Source organism: Schistocerca serialis, chromosome 5, assembly GCF_023864345.2.
Source record: "Schistocerca serialis cubense isolate TAMUIC-IGC-003099 chromosome 5, iqSchSeri2.2, whole genome shotgun sequence".
NCBI lineage: Eukaryota > Metazoa > Arthropoda > Insecta > Orthoptera > Acrididae > Schistocerca > Schistocerca serialis.
The window spans coordinates 95,041,141-95,051,338 of NC_064642.1; the positions used below are offsets into that span (position 1 = coordinate 95,041,141).

General features: G+C 42.4%; 1 protein-coding gene across 1 annotated transcript in view; it reads right to left on the reverse strand.

The window, feature by feature from the left end:
• Nucleotides 1–4,925, reverse strand: part of LOC126481766 (uncharacterized) — a 264,443-nt gene extending 259,518 nt beyond the window's left edge. The window contains exon 1 of the mRNA XM_050105720.1: nt 4,799–4,925. Coding sequence (XP_049961677.1) covers nt 4,799–4,925 — 127 coding nt within the window. The remainder of the gene's footprint in view (nt 1–4,798) is intronic.
• Nucleotides 4,926–10,198: the final 5,273 nt, after the last annotated feature.

The window sequence follows — 10,198 nt, forward strand, 5'->3', positions numbered from 1 at the left end:
AAGTATGGTGGGTCTGACACACCGGTGTCAATGTGTTCTTTTTTCCATTTCCAGGAGTGTATATTTCTCTTCAGAGTTATTTTACATACGACACTAGAATAATTTTAAGGCGTGTAAGTACCAAAAACTTTTAAAATATTTACTAAAATCAGTACTTTAACTTGCCGAAGCCACTGTAATTTCAACAGTTTTTGCCACTTTGCATCTGTACGTGCTCATTAAATGAACGAGCCCTACGTGCGGTAAATCTCCGACAGCTGAATACCGTTGACCGTCCCTTTAACAGTAGTGAAGCACTGGTATTGGAAGCTGCATCAGTAATGAGACTGCGCGATATTTTGAGTCTGTATTCGGTGGAGCACGGCGAAAGTCTGTGGTATTTACTTAATGTCATATGTCCTGAAAGCACATTTTTGAAAATAGTTGGGTAAAAGAAGTGCCACCGATATTCCAATGAAGACTTCCAACGGGGATTTATCCCTTCGTCTATAAATCGACTATACTAAGCTTCATTTGTGAAAATGCTTTTTCACGCGAACGGTAGTGTGCGGAGGAGAGGGGGTAGTCACCATTTAAAAGTAGGGAGGGGATATTGAACTGAGGAAGGTTAAGAACCTATGGTGTAGATCAGGGGTAGGCCTTAACCTTTGGGCGCCACAAACTGATTCAAAGAGAGCCGCATTGTGTAGCTAAAATTAAGGAAGACACAGTTTTTAATACTACCTGCATAACATGTGTACACCGAAAATCATTTGATACTAAATATTTCCATTCTTCGACAGGCATGAAGTCAGGGCATGTTGTCAGACCATTTTAAAGCCTTCAAGCACTTGTTACTTAGCTATCATACATAGTGTCCCATCGGTAGCAACACTGGCAATATTCCCTGTACGCACTGATGTTCTAACTAAAGGCCCATCTATGGGTTGTTTAATGTCACACTATTGAGTAGAATTCTTCAATGTAACCAGATCTAACAGTTCTTCCGTCACCTCGGAGTCATCTGATACATAACATAACACGTTGAAGTGGATCTATGATGTCTGTAGACTTGTCTAAAGCCAGAATCATTGCTGCACACTCATTAAAAATGTTTTGCAAATAATTTACAACATACCTGCTAATAACAGAAACTCCCTTTTATGTAGTAGCGGGCATTTGCTTTTTTTTTGGGGGGGGGGGGGGTCTGTTCTCTTTGTGATAAATTATTAAAAGCCAAATATGCTTCATTTGAAACATTAATATCTCTGTGACCTCGAAGTATGTCCTTCAGTGCAAAAGAAGTCAGTTACATTTCGAAGCCGAACTCGTAAGTATGTGTATATACAGAATCTGCATACCGGATCCTGCGATCCCGCTTTTGTTCTCCATCATAAATCCGGTTCTATTTGTTATCTGACTCCAACAGAGCTAACATTTCCCATTTCAAAGTTGAGACTGACTGCTGAAGAATCACTCGCATTTCCTTATACACTTATCTGATCTTTTCTCGATTTTGATGACTTCTCTTTTGAATCCAGCAAAAGCGAATGGTATTTGTAAATTTCGATAAGGCGGATGCTTTCTTCCTGCTTGATAGGTACAACGAAAGTAACTAAGAAAACCACTAGAAAAATAGAAGAAATATTTCGATAGATCGAGTAAAGAAGTTGATTGGCATGCAAAGTAACTTCTTCATGATGGATCCCTACCAAGTAACGTAGCTCGAAGAAACTTGGAACATATGTAGGACTGCCACAGTACAGTACAGAAAGTAACCACTTACGAACCATGTGGCCAGCATGGGAGCACGTTGTAGAGCATGTATTGCTGCCCACGTGATTACACGCCCTTTTGAGAATCATATTTTGTAACGTACGGGGGACAATCAGAAATCACCGTGATCTCTGTGTTGTTGTCTTTAAATGAAAGTGTTACTTCCGTTCGTCTCATTGCATACTTCTTTCAGTTACCTTCTGTGACATACTGTAACAGTCCTGTCTATGGTCCAAGCTTCATCGAGCTGTTTTATTTGGCAGTGACACGTCAAGTGAAAATTACTTATTTCCTAGTACTTGTTTTAACATGTCCTTTCGGTCACAAAGATTGGGTACTACTTATGTTAACGTTTAATTGCTTTGCTGACGGGTTTTGTTTGATTACCGAGGCTCCAGAGGCAATCGTGATAAAATGTTTTATTTTCTTTCACTTTTATGTACAATATCTTCACTTACCTGATGTGCAATGATCGTACCGAACCAACATTAAATGAATGAGTAAGCCCTAGTTAATTTGGCAATAAAGATATTAAGCCATATAAAGGACAGTACGCTTGGGATTTTCTACGACCGCAAAGTAGGAATCATTTCTCTATGTTTTCATTTTTCTCACTAATTAGCAATATATTACTTGAATACTCTTACTATCAGCGATGTCTCTTTTGGAATGTAATTTCATAATACTTTAACACACGTGCCACTACTAGGAGTGGAAACCGTGAAAAAGGTGAATGAACTATGAAGCAGTTCCAGCAATTGAAAATTTGTTGCATAAAATTCCCTCTCCACATCGAGAAGATTCATTACATCACGAACAAACGTAGGTCCTCTAAGGTCCTTATACAAGGAAGTATTTGTCTAATGAATTAAAGGAACAGTAGGAATGGTGGAATTTTATACTTTGGAAGTTATTAGAAGTAATTGGGTCGATTCATCCCCGTCATCAATTACACAAAGCTGAGGGCAAGCTGAAAAGCAAGAAACACATTTAACTCCACACGGAATCCTGAAAATAGTCGAAACATTCGGAGGTAAAAACCAAAAGCTGGATATCGTGGAAATGAAAAGTGATGATTTTTTTAGCGCTGACAGTTTAACATCAGTTTCAACAAACAGGTAAAAGCTGAGGGACAAACTATAGCTTGGATAAGCTTGAGATGCGTTACAACCAGAGAAGATAACACACACACACACACACACACACACACACACACACACACACACATGGGCGGGCGCGCGCTGACGCGCACACCCACAGTATACAGTGGTGATGTATGAAGTGAAACACTATAAAGTGAGTTTCCCCGCCGGCCACGGTGGCCGAGCGGTTCTAGGCGCTCAGTCCGGAACCGCGCGATTGCTACGGTCGCAGGTTCGAATCCTGCCTCGGGCATGGATGTGTGTGATGTCCTTAGGTTAGTTAGGTTTAAGTAGTTCAAAGTTCTAGGGGACTGATGACCACAGATGTTAAGTCCCATAGTGCTTAGAGCCATTTGAACCATTTTTTTTTTTTTTAGTTTCCCTTAATGAATTAAGGATCAGCCAGCTCAGCTTCACAACACTGCCCAGTACCTCAATTATCCCAGGGAAAAACTTCTTGTGACTGTAGATAAGAAACACGTAAAGTTCATCCTGTGCTTCGTTCCCCCTATTAATCACGATTTTTACCAACTACTACACAGAGTCCTGGAGATTCCAGTGATGACGGAATACCAGAAGATCAGTGAGAATCCGCAGATTTCTCATTTAAATGGTCTCTTAATAAACAGTACACAAAATATTCCTTACTTTACTAAAACGTGACTGTTTTATCGGTAACATGTATGTTGAGACAGTTTTCTTCAATTTATATTGCACTTACTTGTAAGGACCATAATTTTTCTGGCCGGTAAAATAAGTGATTTGTTTGAAAAGAGAATAAATAATATTGAATATGTATTTGTACTATCCTCAATATCCCAGCTGATTTTATTTCCTGTGGCGGAACCTTAGAGCTGAATATATTGAAACAGGCAATTTCTTGTTGATGCACTGTGGCAAGTGACCCTTCATTCTTCCTATGGGCAGTTTGAGAGTAGAAGAGTCAAAAAATAGTCCTAAAGCGTTTCTGTGAAACCTCTGCCAAGCGCGTAAGTGTGAATTGCAGAGTAACCATGCAGATGTAGATGTAGCCACATGTTAGTTAGTTCCGACGTAGTGTCATTCTTCTCCAGGGTACCATTAAAGGACTCCATGGAACTGATAAACAAGAAATTCGAGACCAACGTGGACGAGACTCTTCGAGTTTATGCTCACTTCAGTTTACTTCTTATTCGATGGAAATTATTATGAACAGACGGACGGTGTCACTATAGGGCATCGTCTGTCAACGGTTGTGGCGAATTCATTCATGGAAGATATCGAGGAGGAGGAACTGGAGGAAGCCCAAATAATTTGTCCCTACCTTTACGTGGATGACACGTTAGTCGTTTGACCACGTGGAAGGGATGGCTTAAATGAATCACTTCACCTGGCTTCACTCCAATATACAGCTTACCATACAGTTGGCACCCTCCCGTTTCTTGAGATCCTGGCGATAAGGAAACAAGATGGCAGACTGGGACACAGGTTCTGCACTGATCAGAATTTGTATGCCGCTATTAGTCACCACAACTCGTAGACTTATTTTCAAGGCACGATTCACCTGTGGCCAAGACAGCCTTCCCACTGAGCTGAAGCACCTAGAGGCGACATGCACATAAGGCTTCGAAGATGTGCGGCACAGCCCTGGACGGGAAGTCAGGAACTGAAAAGTTTCTTCGACTACGCTCACACTGCCCGGAGGACTCATCAGATTTGGAATTGCGGGTTGCATAAAACGACACTGGTAGGGGCAGCTGATTCATCCTATACATCACGGCATGTAGCCATGTAAATAATTTTTCACAGAGTGCATGTTTTATTCTGTTCCGGTAATAATTCCACACGTTAACATGTATCGTGAATGTGATCTTCGGATCATGCAACTAACTACGTAACTAAGCCGTTTGGAGGCCACTCACCTGGACACAGTGTTACCAAGAGGACGGCGGTGAGCAGCAACATCCGCCGGCAGGAAGACGCCCCAAGCGCCGGGCCGGATCCCGCCCCCGGCGGCGGCGGCGGCGGCGGCGGCGGTGGAGTCGGCATGGCGGCGCTCTCCTGCAACAGTGGGGGCCGCGTGTCACAACTTGGCGTCACTTTGCAACTTCCACTCCCCGCAAATCTATAGGCGAGCGCCACGGGAATAACCGTTGGATATACCGGCTGCCTTTGTAAACGAATGCAATACGAAGTATGTCCGGGCAAAAAACGATATTTATAACTTAATCATTAATTGACAAAAGAATCTAATCTATATGAAGCAATCTATATTCCGAAAATATCCGCATATCGTATGAAACTGCAGGGAGCGGGAAGTGCTGTAGATTTTGGGGTGAAGATTTCGCAACGGTGGGTGGTTGCTTCGGCTAATGGTCTTGTGGGATTAATTGAAGATGCTGCGTGCCTTCCTTGTGAGCGTCACACCATTAATCCCTTCTTAGTGGTCTATCGTGAAGTAATTTTGATCGGATTATATAGAGGGGTCTGAACCTACTGTAACTCGCTGCATGGCGTGCATTGGAGTTCGCACAGAAGGCTGCAGCAGTGAAGGAGTCTACCCCTCATCCCTCTTTCTCTCTTTTTTTTATCAGTAGTCTTCTGACTAGTTTGATGCGACCCACTACGAATTCCTCTCCTGTGCCCACCTCTTCATCTCAGAGCAGCACTTTCAGTTTACAGTGGTGGAAATATTTGTTGCATCACCATGAATTTTTTGTCTTTTGCAGCAGTTTGCTTCAGGTTATACCAGTCCCATTGTTGTTGAACTTCGTTGACATATTCTTGTCTTAATACTCTGACTTCTTCAGGCATGTTTTCCAACAATAGACAACTCTTTGTTGTTGTCATTTGGTTTTACATTGAAACCAGTGTTTATACTGCCATTTAGAGTTGAGACTTTGCAGTGAGAAGATGGGCAGGCCAGTTGAACTAACACCAGAAAAGAAAGCTGCTATCCTTGCTTATTCGTCTGTTGGTCTCAACATCAGAGAGATACCCTCTAAGACAGGGTTTAATCAGTCTACGATTTCGAGGTTACTGAAAAAATACAGAGAAAAAGGAAATGTTGATAATGAGGAAGAAAGAGATCAGAAAGGGCGTCTACTGCCAAACAGGGCAAGGTATTGAAAAGGATTTCACTGAACGATCGTCGCCTGTCATCAACTGAAATAAAGCGAGACTGGGAAGAAATGTGCGACATCTCAGTAACCAGTAGAACTGTAAGAAATAGACTACTGGAGGCTGGACTCTCAGCCCGTCGTCCTAGAAGGAAGTCTTTATTGACCAAGATAATATGACAACAGCGACTACAATGGGCAAAATACATGCGACATGGACAGTAGACATGTGGAACAAAGTAATCTTTTCAGACGAGTCCAAATTTAATTTGCATGGCTCAGATGGAAAAGTTCTCGTGCGTCGAAGAAGAGGTGAAGAATTTTTGCCATCATGCATAACACATACAGTCAAACACCCACAAGGACAGATGGTCTGGGGGTGCGTTTCCAGTCACGGAGTAGGTCGTCTGGACGTCATCAATGGGACTGTCAATGCATATGCCTACATAAGCATCCTTGAAAGGCAGCTTATGCCAACCATTACAGATCAGTCTGGGGATGTTTCCAATTGAATTTTTCAGGATGACTCCGCTCCTTGCCATAGAGCTTTGAAGGTGAGTCCCATGACTAATATATGTACCAAACACGAAGCAGGTTACTTTCTTGGTTAATTATCACGTACTTCTACATTTCAGGTAAAATCTTTCCTTCGACAAAATGGGGTTCGAGTATTAGATTGTCCTGGAAACAGCCCTGATCTCAGTCCTATTGAGAACTGTTGGAAGGTTATTGGAAATGTTATCACCAAAAAGAAGCCATGGAATAAACGGGAGCTATTGATGACCCTTGTGTGTGAGGAGTACATTAAAAAGTTAATTCTTTCAATGCCTTCACGATGCCAAGCGGTGATTAAGGCGCGTGGTAGAGCAACAAAGTATTAAATGAAACAGTGTGCTCATATGAGGCAATACAAACACTAAAATCCATCACTGTTATCTTACAACATTAATATGCAGTGTTTCTTTCAACATTAGTATTCATATTTCAGAATAACAAACAGAACAGCTGACGTATCCACTTACACTCATTTTTCAACAAAGTGTTAAATTATAAAAAACAAAGATTTTTATAAAAACAAAAATTAAGGAAAAGACAAATTGACAAAAATTATTGTGTATATTCATTTCTGGAAGAAATCAAGAGAAATCAAACAAATTTAGCTCTGGTATTCAATGATTGTAACAAATATTGTTAATTATAAGAGGTGATGCAATAAATATTTCCATCACAGTATGTCTTTAATTATTTGCTGGATATACTTCAATCTCCGTCTTCTTCTATAGTTTTTACCCTCTGTAGCTCCCTCTAGGACTACGGAAGATGTTTCCTGATACCTTAACAGATGATAGGATGTATGTTAAGATATCAGGGAACAGCTTCCACCGCCCTAGAGGGAGCTTCAGAGGGTTAAAGCTATAGAGGAAGACAGATATTGAAATACAAATGGTTCAAATGGCTCTGAGCACTATGGGACTTAACTTCTGAGGTCATCAGTCCCCTAGAACTTAGAACTACTTAAACCTAACTAACCTAAGGACATGCCACGCATCCATGCCCGAGGCAGGATTCGAACCTGCGACCGTAGTGGTCGCGCGGTTCCAGACTGAAGCGCCTGGAACCGCTCGGCCACCCCGGCCGGCTATTGAAATACATCCAGTAAATCAAGTTCCTTTTTCTTTTCAATGTTTTCCACATGTTCCTTCTGCGGAGAAACTCCTTATTCATCTACATGTACATCACACTCCGCAAGCCACCTAATGGTGAATGGCGGAGAGTGCTTTCGGTACCACTACCTGAACCCTCCAACCCTGTTCCACTCGCGAATAGTGCAGGGGGAGAACGATCGTCGGTAAGCCTCTGTATTGGCTCTTAATTTCTCAAATTTTCTCCTCGTGGTCAATACGCGAGATGTATGCAGGGGGAAATAATATGTTGTCCGACTTCTCCTGAAAAGCACTGTCCCGAAATTTCAATAGTAATTTCTCCGTGGTGTACAACGCCTCTCTTGTAACGTCTGTCAGTGCAGTTTGTTTAACACCTCCGTAACGCTCTCCCGCCAGCTAAACGGTCCCGTGACGAAGCGCGCCGCTCTTCGTTGGAGCTTCTCTACCTCATCTATCAGTCCTACCTGATAGGGATCCCAGATGATGAACAATACTCAAGAATCGGGCGAACAAGCGCCTTATGAGGCACTTCTTTCGTGAATGAGTTACATTTCCTTAGGATTCTCACGATGATTCTGAGTCTGGTGTCTGCTTTTCCCACTATCTGTTTTATGTGGTCATTCCACTTACGGTCGCTTTGAATTGTTACGCCTGTATATTTTACGACAGACGCTGTCTCCAGCTGTCTGTCATCAATAGTGTAGCTGTACAGTAGTGGGTTTCTTTTCTTATGTATGCGCAATTTGTTACATTTATTTACCTTCAGTCGTCAACTGCCAGAGCCTGCACCATTCATCAATTCTCTGCAGGTCTTCTGCAAATTCTTACTATCTTTTGGCGTTGCTGCTTTGGTTAGAGACAACTGCGAATACACTTCAAGAGCTTCCGACGCTTTCTACTAGATCATTTACACACTATACATTGCAAACAGCAACGTTCCTATCACACTTCCCTGTGGTACACCGGATATTATCTTTACATCTGTCGATTTTTTTCCGTTAAGGGCAACGTGCTGAGATCTGCCTGCAAGACAGTCTTGAATCCAATCGCAAGTCTGCTCCGATACTCTGTAAGCTCGAATTTTTTTCATTAAACGGCAATGCGGGACGGTGTTAAATGGCTTACTGAAATCAAGGAACACGGCATCAGCCGAAGCGTCGTTGTCCACCGCGCTGTGGATCTCGTGGAGGAACAGAGCGAGCTGAGTTTCACAGGAAATGTGAAATCCATGTTAATTTTTATAGAGGAGATGTTTATTTTTCAAAAACATCGTAAGCCTTGAGCAAAAAACGTGATCCGTAATTCTACAACAGATTGATGTCAACGATATAGGTCCACAATTGTGTGGATCTGTCTTACAGCCTCTCTTAAAAATAGGAATGACTTGCGCTTTTTTTCCAGTCGTCGGGTACCTTTCGATGCTTAAGATCTACGAGAAATTACTGCTATAAGGGGAGCAAGTTATTTTGCATAATCTTTATAGAATATTGTAGGTATCTCATATGGTCCTGATGCCTTTCCACTATTAAGCGAGTGTAGCTGCTTTTCATTTCCGCGATCGGTTATCTCTATATCTGCCATTTCGACGTTCGTACGACGATTGAAGGGAGGGACAGTGTTACGATCTTCCGCGGTGAAACAACTTCGGAAGACCGAATTCAGTATTTCGTCCTTCTCTCTCTTATCTTCCGTTTCGGTGCCCGTGTGGTCGCTGAGAGAATGAGTAGATGATTTTGACCCACTTACTGATTTTACGTACGACCAAAATCTCCTAGGGTTTTTCTCAGGTCGGTTGACTTCGTCTTACTTTCAAAATCATTGAACGCTTCTCTCATTGCTCTCCTTACGCTTATCTTCGCTCAGTGCAGCTTTTGTTTGTCAGCTACGTTTTTACTTCTCTTGAATGTGAAATGAAGTGCTCTTTGTTGAAGTAGCACTTTTATAACACGGTTATTAAACCATGGTGGATCTTTCCCATCCCTTAAAACCTTACTCGGAACATACTTGTCTAGGGCATATTGAACGACGCCTTTGAATTTTTTCCAATTGTTCTCCACATCTTCGTTCTCATCACCGAATATTTGATGCTGACTGCTGAGATACACTCCTGGAAATTGAAATAAGAAAACCCTGAATTCATTGTCCCAGGAAGGGGAAACTTTATTGACACATTCCTGGGGTCAGATACATCACATGATCACACTGAAAGAACCACAGGCACATAGACATAGGCAACAGAGCATGCACAATGTCGGCACTAGTACAGTGTATATCCACCTTTCGCAGTAATGCAGGCTGCTATTCTCCCATGGAGACGATCGTAGAGATGCTGGATGTAGTCCTGTGGAACGGCTTGCCATGCCATTTCCACCTGGCGCCTCAGTTGGACCAGCGTTCGTGCTGGACGTGCAGACCGCGTGAGACGACGCTTCATCCAGTCCCAAACATGCTCAATGGGGGACAGATCCGGAGATCTTACTGGCCAGGGTAGTTGACTTACACCTTCTAGAGCACGTTGGGTGGCACGGGATACATGCGG